This window comes from Schistocerca americana, chromosome 9, assembly GCF_021461395.2.
Source record: "Schistocerca americana isolate TAMUIC-IGC-003095 chromosome 9, iqSchAmer2.1, whole genome shotgun sequence".
Lineage (NCBI taxonomy): Eukaryota > Metazoa > Arthropoda > Insecta > Orthoptera > Acrididae > Schistocerca > Schistocerca americana.
This window is the reverse complement of record NC_060127.1, coordinates 193,912,032-193,925,802: the sequence shown is the minus strand read 5'-3', so window position 1 is coordinate 193,925,802 and position 13,771 is coordinate 193,912,032. Positions and strand designations below refer to the sequence as shown.

The following is a 13,771-nucleotide window of genomic DNA, read 5'->3' as shown; positions in this document are numbered from 1 at the left end:
GCGCTCATGAGCCGCGAGCAACGTTTGCCCGCCTCTGCATTAGGCTCTCGATTTTTGTTCAGTTTTAACTGTTTCAGCTGTTTCTGAACATCACTGGCACTATTATTGATTTCACTCACGTTTTGGGTTAAACTGGGGCAATTCTCGTGAGTTTTCCGTTATAAAGGAATATTTGAAAACGAAGATAAGCATTTCAGCTTTTGATTTGTTACCCTCAATTTCATTTTCTGTCCCATTCGCTAGGGACTGGACACTAACTTTGGTTGCCACTAACGATCAGAATTTCTGCGGATTTTGTGAAAGCTCGTTTGACAATATTGTCTTTCTTTGTTTATTGTGCAATTGGAGTAGCTAGCGGTTCCTGCACCCATCCCAGGCACAGTTATTTTACGAGATGCTTTGCCTCTTCCGACACAAATTGTAGCACTGCTTTCAGTGGCACGCGAGTGATCGTTGAAGAACTTTCCCTGCGGCTGAGGTGCGCGCACCACTGCAGAGGCGCGCCGTGTAGTTACGGGATCGCAACGAGACCGCTGCACGTGCGCAGGTGTGCAGGCGGCAAAGTGGGGCGGACTGCGTGAGCGCGCAAGGTGCGTTTCGCAGCGGCCCCATGCAGGCCGGGGCGGCCGCGCAGTGCGCCCACCTGCCGCCAGGGGCGCTGGCGTCGCCGGCCTTCCGCGGCAAGCGGCGCCCACCGCCGCGCAGTCACTCGTCAGCTGGCGAGCTGTCGCGACGTGTCGGGTCGTTCGTATGTAGCGTGCTGCGTGCAGCAGGCAGCGCCAGCGTGTCCTTGTGTTTCTCAGTCACATCAGGCGGCAGCGTCCGGCTGCGAGAGCAGAGCCATGCGCTGGTTCGGCGAAAGGAGCAAGTCGGTGGACGAAGGCGGCGGCGCGGCGGGCACCGGAGACGGCATCTTCAGCAAACTGCACCTGGTAGGTGGCGATTCCTCTCTACACGTGTCGTATTCGTCTCTGTCGCCCACTAGCCAGCCATTGCAGCAGTTTTCTTTTCCACAAACTTTAGATCAGATACAAAATAGTAAAGATATCTGCAATCGTAATCTGTCAGATTAAATGTTCGGCCGCAGGAAAAGAGCATCGACCAAAACCGAGTAATTTTTCGTGTTTGTGTGAGGACTGGTATGTTGCACCTCTCTATACCTAATCGAAAAACCTACCGTCAGGTACCGTCGATATCCGTTCGTTGCAGAATGTAATGAGGTATCTGTCGGGCTGGGCTAGTACTTGGATGGGTGAGCGCTGTTGGCAAGCGGGATGCAGCCAGCCCTTACGAGACATACGGCCGGGAGAGCGCTGTGGAGACCAAGTGCCCCTCCGTATCCGCATCCGGTGACGCCTGTGGCCTGAGATGACACGGCGGCCGATCGGTACTCTCGGTCCTTCGTGGCATGTTGGGGCGGTGTCCAGTGTAGTTGTTTCTTTTTAATCTCTAACAGACTGCGATCTTCCCTGCCAACCGGACTGGATTCCGAAAAGCTCGGTCATGCGAAATCCAACTCGCACTTTTCTGAGATGACATCTCGAATTTATGGATCGACACAGGTAGATGCAGTATTTATTGGAGTCCCAAATCACACGATTTAGCTACACGTGCAACCTCGTTATCGAAAACACTATCGCATGGCGGTATCAAGTGAAATTTGTGACTGGGTTGAGGATTTTGTTGTAGGGAGTATGCAGCGTGTTATCTCGAATGGACGTCATCGACATACGTAGAAGTAAGTAGGTTCAGGCGTGCCCCAGGGTAGCGTGTTCAGGTCCCTTGCTGTTCGTGTTGTTATTTATTACCTTATGGAAAGTATTATTGCGAGGGCGTGTTGAAAAGAAAGACCTCCGAAATTGTAATGTACAAACTGATAAAGTTTTTTTAAGTAAAACAAACTTTATTGACATTCTGCACCTTAATTCTTCATGCCTGCTTGCCCTGTACCGCTAGAGGGCTCCGAATTGTAGCGTGTGACGTGATGGTGTGCAGAGTGACTGTGTGTGCGCGTCAGAAACAGCCAGTTTCGCCTCGGAGGAGTTCGACTTCTTTTTCTTCGGCACGACTCTGCTAGGCCACACACGAGCGCCGCGGCAGTCCCATGCCTCGGGCTCACGTCATGTCATCCCTTATTCTCCGTACAGTCCCGACTTGACTTCATCCGATTTTCGTCTGTTTCCATAAGTTAAAGAACGTGCTCGAGGACTTGACTTTAATAGTGACGAAGCCGTGCAAACAGAGGTGAGGTTCTGCCTCCACCTACAAAGTCAGACGTTCTGCAGTGACGGTATCAACAGTCTGGTGTCTCGTTGGAAGATACGAGTACGTCGCTAGGGCGACCAAGTTGAGAAATGAATGACGCAGACATGAAGAATAAAGATGTAGAAATTTAATTACGTTTGCTTTACGACATTTCACATAAAAAATTCGGAGACATTACTGTTAAGTTATGTATAACGTACTGTCTGAAAAATAATTTGCAACAACATTCAGCCAGATCGTGACAGGATTTCTATATAGTGTAAAGATTCGCTACTTGCTTTAAATGTTCAGAAATGTAAAATAATGCACTTCCAGAAACGAATAAAGCTTAGTATCCTATGACCGCAGTAAAACGTGTCACAGTTGGAGTCGATCAGGTCATTGTAGGGATATGAAATGGAACGAACACGTAAAACGAGCAGTAGATAAAGCAGGTTGAAATCTTGGTTTATCGATAGAATACAAGGCAAATGCAGTCACTCGTACGACTCATGTTAGAATATTGCTGAATTCTGTGTGCTGCGTAAAAATAGAATTTTTTTTCTTTTTTTATGCGTTCCGCGACAGTTCCCCTACTGTGGTAACCTTTTATCTCACAGTAACAGTTGCATCCTACGTCCTCAATTATTTGCTGTATGTTTGTCTTCCTCTATTGTTTCTACTCTGTACAACTCAGTCCCGTACTATCGAAGCTGTTCTCTGATACCCTAGCATTCCGGCCCTTTTTATTGTGCGTGTTTCCCATACTTTCTTTCTATGGCCGATTCTACGGAGAACCTCCTCATACCGTAGCCTACCTTATCAGTCGACCTTATTTTTAACATTATTCTGTAGCACTCCATCTGAAATGCTTCGATTATCTGTTCTGGTTTTCTCACAGTCCACGTGTCACTGGTATGCAATACTGTAATTCAAACGTAAATTCTCAGGAATTTCTTTCTCAGATTGAGGCCTATGTTTCATGCTACTAGACTTCTCTTGGCCCGGAATGTCCTGTTTGGAAGTGGCAGAATTCCATAACTTCATCTACTTCGTAATCACCAATCCAGATGTTAAGTTTCTCGCTGTTCTCATTTCTGCTTCTTCTCATTACTTTCGTCTTTCTTCGGTTTACTCTCAGTCCATATTCTGTACCCATTACACTGTTCATTGCATTCAACTGATACTGTAATTCTTCCTCACTTTCTCTGAGGATGTCAGTGTCACAGCGAATCTTACCATTGGTATCCTTTCACTTTCCATTTTAATCCTACTTTTGAACCTTTTCTGCATTTCCGTCATTGCTTCTTCGGTGTATAGATTGAACAACAGGGGCAGATTACTACTTCCCAGTCTTACAGCCTTTCTAATCCCAGCACTCCGCTCTCGGTCTTCCACTGTTATTATAGGACTAGCGAAGGACGTCGAGTGTGTACAGAGAAGGGCAGCACGAATGGTGACAGGTTCGTTTGACCCGCGGGAGAGTATCACGGAGATGCCGAAAGAACTGAACTGACAAGCGAGTGAAGGTAGGTGCCATCTGTAGCGTGAGAACCTTCTTAGCAAGTTTCAAAGACCGGTAAATAAGGAATCTAGGAAAATAGTAAGCCCCCTAAGTATCGCTCTCGTAGGGATCGCAAAGGCGAGATTGGATAACTTACAGCGCGCATAGAGTCATTTGAGCAATCGGCCTTGCTGCGCTTTGTACGTGAGTGAAAAGGGAAAATTCCCTAGTACCGTTTTTTAAAGGGCGTCATATACGCCGATGACTGTAGAAATTATTTATTCGACAGTCGCTTTTGGGTCACGTATACAGGTGATCGTCAAACGGGCACAGTGTGACGCACCCTCTGTCATGCACTTCCTAGTGATTTGTAGAGTGCAGATGTAGGTGTAGACCTGTTGCCTTTTTTGTTAGAAGCTCGCACACCAGATGTACCCCCCAGGTGTATCAATTTTTCTCAGGTTTGTTGTTGCATTTCCAGAAAAGTACACAGACGCTAGAAATGCTATCTTTGTTTGTGTCTTAGGCAACTGGAGAAAAGTTCCTGTAGACTTGTAGCCTCGGTGAATAGTGGAAAGAAGCGTTTATCGTCTGTAACTTGTATCAGGAGCTTCTGCGGGATATTTACTCACCGTTTTGCCTAGTAAGCTCTTAGAAGCCCCACACATTCGGGGTTAAGGATGCGCCTCGTAACTCGACAATCGTGGCTCCTAATTGTCACTAAACCTGCGGGGTTCTCTACTGTTGTAATCGAGAGAAGAAACGGGGTGTGTTAAATTTTAGACTGAGTAAGCAGACGCTGCCTGCCGTCTCCACGAGTTTACGGCTATCCGCTCCCCATGTTCCCATCTGCCAGTAAATTTATCGACTCCAGACAGCGGAAGGCTCTCACCTGAGCGGCCTCAATTCTGTACCGGACAGGCACTCCAAGATATCTTACGTGCTCGCCACTTGTAACAATTAAGGCCTCGTTCTGCTGCACCAGTAGTCTCTCTCTCTCTCTCTCTCTCTCTCTCTCTCTCTCTCTCTCTCATTGATAGGAGCCGCTGCATCAATTGTGAATTTCAATTCGAAGGATTCAGCTAGGCGTGATAAAATGAAATTCGGAATTTCATATGTTTGCTTGCTCTTTATTTGCACACGGTCGAGTGACGTTAACGCGACCACCTGCCAAAAGCCTGCATAGCTACGTTTTGCAGCTCGGGCTGCTGCGAGGCGTGGAGGCCGTGCCGTGGCCAGCTGCCGGCTGAGGGTCCGCGATACGAAAACCCCGATCGACGTCGTTTCACTGGTTCTCGACTGCCGGGGAGAGGGCGCACGGTACACACTGGTCCCGGAGCTCGTGCAGCGCGAGCCGTGCTACACCACACGCTCCACTCTACTGCTCGCGGATGCCAAAATAAAACAGACCTAGCCGTGGACAGGATAGGTGTCGATAGTCATCCGGGGGACGCCATAAAGCTTTCCCGAGACCGTAGTGCCGTATACGCCAATTATCCTCCGTCCTGAGGGGCACAAAACGCGATTCATCTGGAAAGGCCCCCAGTCGCCACTCGGTGGACGTCCGCTGCAGCCTTTGTCGGCGACGGCCGGCCGCGGAAGCCCAGCCGCAGCCCCTGGGCGGCCAGCTGCTCGGCGCCTGCACCTCTGTTCGCCTGTACGGATCCCCGCTACTGTCGTTCGCCCTTTTCGTGCGTGACACGTGGCGCACTACAATCGCCTTGACGCCGGCTTTCGATAGCGCCATTTAGCATTCGCGGTATACTTTAGCCACGGCGTCACGCGAACAGTTTACGAACTTCCACCCTCGCACCGAAAGCCAGTGATCGTGTGCATTTCGCCGTCAGATAAATCGCTCTGCTCTCTCATTAAGAAAACGACTGTGCTGTTTTCCGCGTCTCCCCGACACGCTCTACATACTGTCCAACGCTAGTGTCGCCACCCACCGTCAGTGAGTGGTTATTGCACGCTGACGTCCGAGATAGGCGGTGGTCACGTTAATGTCTCTGGACCTCCCCCCGCGGTACGTCGTCACGGAAATGATGAAGAAGCCGAACGTACGACGGTAGGCATCAAGTAACCTACTTACCAAGTTTTAGGAACTGGCATTAAATGGAGAACCTGGGAACATACTGCGACGGAGCCACGCATCGTTCCCGTAGGATCCGCCAGGTCAAAATGAGGGTTATTATACAAGTTCGGATGCATCTCATTCAATCTTCCAGACCTCCTTACGCGAGCTGGACTAGAAGAAGCTCTGATAAGTGCCGGAAGTACCGCGTCCTCGTATCACACACGAAGTCCAGCGTCTCCAGAAAAGACGTACGCAAAGCGCTGCGGCGTGCCGAGTCGATTCTGCGTCAGCTGGAAGCAGAAGCGCAGGCGTGCGGAGCGGCAAGACCTGCCGTCGACTGCGAGTTCAGCCGGACCCGGCACCAACCTGAAGCCCGCACGCCGTCCTACACGCGGAATTTCTGAGAGCCAAGCATTTGCCTGTTTCCCTCATCTTGCGCACTTCTGGCGCGCTTTCGAGCGTCGCAGGTCGAGCAGACTGCTGATGTGGCCAGTCGCACAGTCTGGACCCGCTTCAGGAGATTCACACCGGAACGTCAGTTGGCTGAGTGGAGCAGGGTACGAGAGTTCATAAAAGACGAGGGTGTCGCCAGGAGTGCCTCATAGGACAGACTTGGACGGAGTGTAGAGGGTGTCTCGACGAACAACTCAGTCACCGTCCCAGCCGCAATGCCACCACTTTGCCAGCAAACGCGACATCGTACGACGGCGGACCGTAGGCGGGGTGTCTCGCAGTGTTGTTTGTTATTCGGTGATCTCCAGTGGAGAAGAGGGAGCTAGCTGCTCGTCTCGTACGAATGCGATGCTCTGTAGCCTCGGTGGATGACGTTTCGACGCGGCTTTCCACCTGCAGTGTATTTTTCTCCCGTACACCGACAAACGTGGCAGCTTTTAGAGGGTCCATTGCGTTTTCGAGTTTGTTCAACGTCTTCTGCCACGCGTGCTCGATAAACACCGCAGACTTTCAATGAACGTCGGTTGTAATGAATAAATTCAGATAGCGTTTACGTTTGGTTATCAAAACTTATACGCCGGTCACTGTGATGTGAGGGAGACGGCTGTACTGTCCAACACGGCGCGCGCCGTTGTCCGGGCCACACAACTGGCTGGCGGGCTGCGGCGTGGCGTGCGTGCCGGCGCGGCCTCTGGCGCCTGCGCAGATGTGTGCCGCGTTCTCCTAACAGGGACGCCCGCTCGCCGGCTACCTCGCCGCTTTCGCTTTTAAACACCTGTCGCTTCTCAGTTTCATTCCTCTCAGTCCGGGCGCCCCCGTGTAGACGCGTGCACCGAAAATGAACTTGACGTTCGGAAGTAATGACTCCCCCGAGACATACTACCGTCGCCTTTCTCCCCCAGCACAAACAGTGATTCGTGATTCGCAAGCGTGTAAACGTATTGACCGAAAGTGTAAGGAAAAATTGTCCGTTCCAAGGTGCAATGCCGTGCGTGACGCACGAATGTTGCGGCTAGAAGCGGCGTACGGTGTGAAGTGGAGGCGCGGTATCTGAGCAGTCCGTTACAGACAGGTGCGTAGCCAACTAGATGGCGGTTGACCCACTTTGGACGAGGGCTGATAACCAGTACAAGACACACGTGCTCTCGTGTGTCGGAGATTACACAGTAACCCGGGTTTCCGAGGTCAAAAGCGGCCACAGCGCATCTGCAGTACCGCAATGTCTGCACTCACGTAAGCCGTCGCACAGGCCGACCACGAATGTTTGGCCAACGGACGTCAAGCTGGCTCAGCTGAGCCATAAAGGCCGATCGACAGCTTGCTGTTGAAACTGACCGTCGCAGAGTTGTATACGGGTTGTCAGGCACCCGTTTGCAGCAGAACTGTTCGGTGAGAGAGGATGCAGCTGTAGCAGCTGGCGGACGACGTCACGCGCAGTGTCTCCCCACTGACTGTGTGGACACCTGTGCACCTCCGCGTGTTTTCTGACAAAATGCTTAGAACTGGTGTACAAGAGTGGGCTTAAAAGCAATGCCTCCGAGTGTTGTATTCTGTTCTGATTGTCCGCTGAGGTATTGTGTGTCATTCATATTACTCGGTCATCATTCCCGCTTCGTAAGTTAGTCAGGGGACCGATGACCTCAGCAGTTTGGTGCCTTACAAGGGAACCTCCCCATCGCACCCCCCTCATATTTAGTTATAAGATGGCACAGTGGATAGGCCTTGAAAAACAGAACACAGATCAATCGAGAAAACAGGAAGAGGTTGTGTGGAACTATGAAAAAATAAGCAAAATATAAAAACTGAGTAGTCAATGGGCCTCATAAGGAACATAATGGACTATGTGAGATTAGGTGCGCCGTGGTCCCGTGCTAGCGTATCTGCAGGACCAGAGGTCCTTGGTTCAAGTCTTCCCTCGACTGAAAATTTTACTTTTTTTATTTTTGCATAGTTATTATCTGTCCGTTCGTTCATTGACGTCTCTGTTCACTGTAATAAGTTTAGTGTCTGTGTTTTCCGACCGCACCGCAGTACTGTGCGATTAGTAGACGAAAGGACGTGCCTCTCCAATGGGAACCGAAACCATTTGATCGCAAGGTCATAGGTCAACCGATTCCTCCACAGGAAAACACGTCTGATATATTCTATACGACACTGGTGACGGCATGTCCGTCACACGACAGGAATATGTTGTCGACCCACCTAACTTATACACTTCGCGAATGGGTAAAAAGATTCTTCTACCTTGCCCGATTTAGGTTTTCTTGTGGATGTGATAGTCACTCCCAAAAAGTGATGAAAACATAAGAGTTTGTCATGTAAACCGAAAATAAAAAATTAAAATTTTCACTCGAGGGATGGCTTGAACCAAGGACCTTTCGTTCCGCAGCTGCTCACGCAAACCACGGGACCACGGCGCTCCTCTGTTCACATTTGCCTAGATATTGCCTATCTTGCGCATGGACTACTCGGTTTCTATATTTTGCTTCTTTTTTCATAGTTCCACACAACTTCTTCCTGTTGTCTCGATCGATCTGTGTTCAGTTTTTCAAGGCCTATCCACTGTGCCAACTTATAACTAAATCTGAGGGGGGTGCGATGGGGAGGTTCCCTTGTTAGGAATTCACACACACACACACACACACACACACACACACACACACACACACACACACACCGACGCAAGCTGCAGCCCTCCGCCGCTAGAGGCCTCTGAATTGTAGCGTGCAAGATGGCGGATTGTAGCGCATCTATATCAGTGTGTGAGAAACAGCGCCAAGCAGCGAGTTTCTAACCGCAGAAAACTGAAATCCATGAAACAACTAAAGCTGTGTGAGGTGATAATTGTATCGACATCGGTAATGTGCGACGTTGAGTTGTTCGTTCTCGTAATGAAGGAAATGGTGGTGCCAATGAAGAATTTCGATCTCAGTTCGCTGCTAATGGTTACCTTCCCATCACCAAACATCGCCGGCCGGGGTGGCCGTGCGGTTCTAGGCGCTACAGCCTGGAGCCTAGCGACCGCTCCGGTCGCAGGTTCGAATCCTGCCTCGGGCATGGATGTGCGTGATGTCCTTACGTTTAATTAGTTCTAAGTTCTACGCGACTGATGACCTCAGAAGTTAAGTCGCATAGTGCTCAGAGCCATTTGAACCAAACATCGTTCATACAATCACTCACATAGTTTTCAGCATCAAATAATTTATTCTGTTGCTGTTACTACATTATTTCTTCACTCTTTACGTCCTTGCAACAGAAAATCCGTGTCCACCGAACTGCTGTCTGTGCAATATTTGTAAGTACTGAACTTTCAGCACAGCGATGAATTGCTTGTCCTGCTAGCGGCTACGTAAATCTGCAATGGCGAACTATTATGTTCGTTTAGAGAAGCCACTGAAATAGAGAAGCCACTGAAATATATAAACATGAGAACTGTTTTAAAATAATACAAGAAACCATGAAACTTAATAGTATATGGATAAGTACCATGTGCCTATAATCAAAGTGCATCTACTCACAGAGGTCCACTGTGGGTTGTAATTATTGTACGTCAGCGGAACTTGGCAGATAGAGTTACGCTTTAGTTCGGAACCAATTTACGCTGGCAAAAATTAGTCCCAGTTTTGGCCACAGCGTGCAAATCTGGCGTTGTGAATGCAAGAAAGACGCATAGACATCTTTTTACGTGCAGTGGATTAGGAACGTGACATGGGCAGAATAGGTCAGCTAGTGAGAAAGGCATAATGTTGATTTTATTATTAACGCCCGCTTACACAATTTGTTCAATATGAGCATCGGAGACTGCAATCAAATGCTGCATCTTTCAGGGGGGGTAGGACGCCAAACGGGCCGACTTGGAGCAGGGGAGGCACCACTGTCTATACTTTTACAAATAAATTCACAAAACGTTGTCAGCATGACCAGGAGCGAATCACGATTCACACTCATAGCAGTGGAAGTTCAACTGCATAACACGTGACATTTCATCATTATTTTCACTTACTGTTGGCTGCATTTGTTGCTAAAGTTACACTTTTCTTCATAAGTAAGAGAGATTCTTCGGTCAAGTTTGCGCAGCATACAAAGCATACTTATAGATGTATGAAACTCAAGAATTTTCCAACTGTGGTAAAAATTCAGATAATTAACTATAAAATTTAAGTTTTTTTTCTAAACATGAAGATCAAAATGTGACAGGTCATTCATTTTTTCACTAACAGCGCGCGGCCTCTCTTCTCGATGGACAAACTGTTGTCAAACGACAGCGTGGACGCCATACCGTCATAGAAATAGCGTACAGCGCCAGAATTACACCTGGTGGCCAAAATTGGAACCATTTTTTCTTCCAGCGTAGATGGGTTCTGGATCGCCGTATTAGCGTGTCCGTCAAGTTTCGTTAGCGCACGACAACGACAGCCCGCGCAGGATCTCCGTGAGCAGCTGCACTCTAATAACTCTCAACTACCCAGTAGCTCGCCAGGATCGACAGCTAACTTTTATGTACCTCTGAAACGCTTTATCTCTGCCGATCGCGTGTTTATTGTCGGTCGCCGCCTCCCGACCCATCACTACATTAAAACCCTCTGTGAAGACGCCCACGCAGCAGCGAACGAAACTTTGGCAGCAAAAAGGTTTGATGGACTACGGCCATTAAGAACTGAAGATTCCTAAAGAACGAAGAGGTGTCAGTGCCAGCCGACACTAGCGTGTAAGGACTGTCTGTGCTGCCCAAAGCAAGCAGCAGTGCAGCTTAAGAAGTGAGCATCTGTCACACTATCGGTAAAAAAAAGTTTCCACAAAATTCGATTCACGTAAAGTTAGGATAAACTGAATATCTTCAATTTTATGTTCCCGCCACACGATGCTCTTCTCTCATTCGCCTATGTTTTACTCAGTGGTTCTTGTTAGTGTTAAGTATATAACGCGGGGCCCAGAAACAGCCTGATCAGCCAGAACCTTGTGGCCACCTGTATGATATGATAGCCAGTATGTCCACCTTTGGTTCCTGGCCTTGTGACGTGGCGCATTATCTTGTTGAAAAATCACATTGCCGTGGTCTGCAACCGGTGTACGATACTACTTGGCGCCATGGAGAATCTCCGTTGGACCCATGTATGCCCATGTGAATGTTCGCCACAGCATAATGGAGCCGCCGCCAATTTCTCTTCGTCCCGGAGTACCGGTGTCAAGCAGTTGCTCCACTTTGAATACGACGAATTCGCGCTCTCCCATCGGCACGATGAAGAAGGTATCGGGAATCATCAGGCCGTGCAGCGCTCTGCCACTGCGCCAACGTCCGGTGCCGATGGTCACGTGCCCATTTCAGTCGTGGTGTTAACATCGGCTCACGTGTAGGTCGACGGCTGTGCAGGCCCACCAGTGTTCGCTGCACTGTGTCTTCAGACACACTTGTACTCTACCCGCCATTAAAGTGATGTTAGTTCCGCCACAGTCAGGCGCCTGTCCTGTTTTACAAGTATGACCAGGCTACGACGTCCGACGCCTATAATGAGGGATGGCATTATGTGGGGCCGACGTACGCCGCTGGTGGTCATGGAAGGCGCCGTAACGGCTGTACGATACGCGAATGCCGTCCTCCGACCGATAGTGCAACCATATTGGCAGCATATTGGCGAGGCATTCGTCTTCATGGGCGACAATTCGCGCCCCCACCGTGCACATCTTTTGAATGACAGGAGAATGACAGCGCTCGAATAGAGTGGCCAGCATGTTCTCCAGACACGAACCCTATCGAACATGCCTGGGATAGATTGCAAAGGGCTGTTTATGAGACGACGTGACCCACCAACCACTCTGAGGGATCTACGCCAAATCGTCGTTGGGGAGTGGGACAATCTGGACCGACAGTGCCTTGATGAACTTGTGGACAGTATGCCACGACGAATAAAGGCATGCCTCAATACAAGAGGACCAGTGTGTACAGCAATCTGGACCACCACCTCTGAAAGTCTCGCTGTATGGTGGTGCAACATGCAATGTGTGGGTTTCAAGAGCAATAAAAAGGGTGGAAATGATTTTTATGTTGACCTCTATTCCAATTGTCTGTACACGTTCCGAAACTCTCGGAACCGAGGTGATGGAAAACTTTTTTTTATGTGTGTATATATATGAAAAAAACGTATATTAGTTACAGACGACGGCGTCCACACACACTTCATTCAACATGTAAACGTCACTACAGATATTCGGATTTATGTTTGGACATACTCGATATGCCTACCATCATAGGCGATGATGTGGCGCAGACGAATAGCGAAATTCCGCATGATCCACAGAAGTGTTGGGAACATCGATGCAGTGGATGACCTCCTGAATGGCTGTTTTCAAGTCAGCAATGGTTTTGGGGTTATTGCTGTACACCTTGTCTTTAATATACCCCAACAAAAAGGAATCACATGTGTTCAGATCCGGAGAATATGGTGGTCAATCGTGGCCCACGCCAGTGGCCTCTGGGACTCCCGAGCCAGAATGTCGTCTCCAAAGTGCTCCTCCAGAACATCAAACACTCTCCTGCTACGCTAGGATCGAGCTCCGCTTTGCATAAACCACATCAAGTCGAAATCAGGGTCACTTTGTACAACGGGGCTGAAATCATCTCTCTTGACCTTCACGTACCGTTCGGTAGTCACCGTACCATCGAGTAGCATCACCCCGATTATTCCGTGACTGATGATCGCACACCACACAGTCACCCGCTGACGGCGAAGAGACCTCTGGATCGCTAAATGCGGATTCTGAGTCCCCGAAATGTGCCAGTTTTGCTTATTGACGAACACACTGAAATGAGAGTGGGCTTCGTCGCAAAGCCAAACCGTTCAGCGCATACTAATTCCCACCGTGTCCCCCGACCAACCGTACAGTTTGGACACTCTAACGAAAACCGTTCAGACGTTGTGTAGATTTTATTTGACGTAGTTCAGTGAATGTCAGCCTGTACAAGGAGCGTGACCAGCGTCAGGCGTTGTGATAGGCACGGAGAGGGAGTAGTGATCGGGTGAGGTAGCACTATCGGCACGAGATAAGCTTTCACAGGTCTCCAGATTTGTAGAGCATTCAGATGTGACGGAGGCCCGATGTCGGGACTGCATCGGAACAGCCGCACACTTGGCCGAGGTGACAGTCGACTGCGTGTGAACAGCGCGAGGTACGCTCGACCGTGTCGCGCCCGCACTGACCCCTTCGCGTCTGTGCCTGCCATCCGAGACCCTGAACGGACTCCGAGCAACACAGCCAGCCTAGGGCATTACAATCCCGTGTTGTGTTGTGGCCGTCACCACAACACAGACTGCCGTGACCTGGAGGCGTGGACTGCTCACGGACGGCGCCGCACACTGACAACGATGAACCGCGGCTCTGCACCACGCCGGATGGTCATCGTCTGCCAGTGCGGTGCTCTCCCGTTCTTCCAGTTGTCCGTAGGGGCACAGCGCCTCAGGGGTGTGACTCCAGGCCACGGCTGGCAGTCACTGGGGGAG

General features: G+C 49.6%; 1 protein-coding gene across 1 annotated transcript in view; it reads left to right on the top strand.

Moving 5' to 3' along the window:
• The first annotated feature begins 721 nt into the window (after positions 1 to 721).
• Positions 722 to 13,771, top strand: part of LOC124551379 (disheveled-associated activator of morphogenesis 1) — a 435,878-nt gene continuing 422,828 nt past the window's right edge. The window contains exon 1 of the mRNA XM_047126427.1: positions 722 to 932. Coding sequence (XP_046982383.1) covers positions 843 to 932 — 90 coding nt within the window. The 5' untranslated portion in view covers positions 722 to 842. The remainder of the gene's footprint in view (positions 933 to 13,771) is intronic.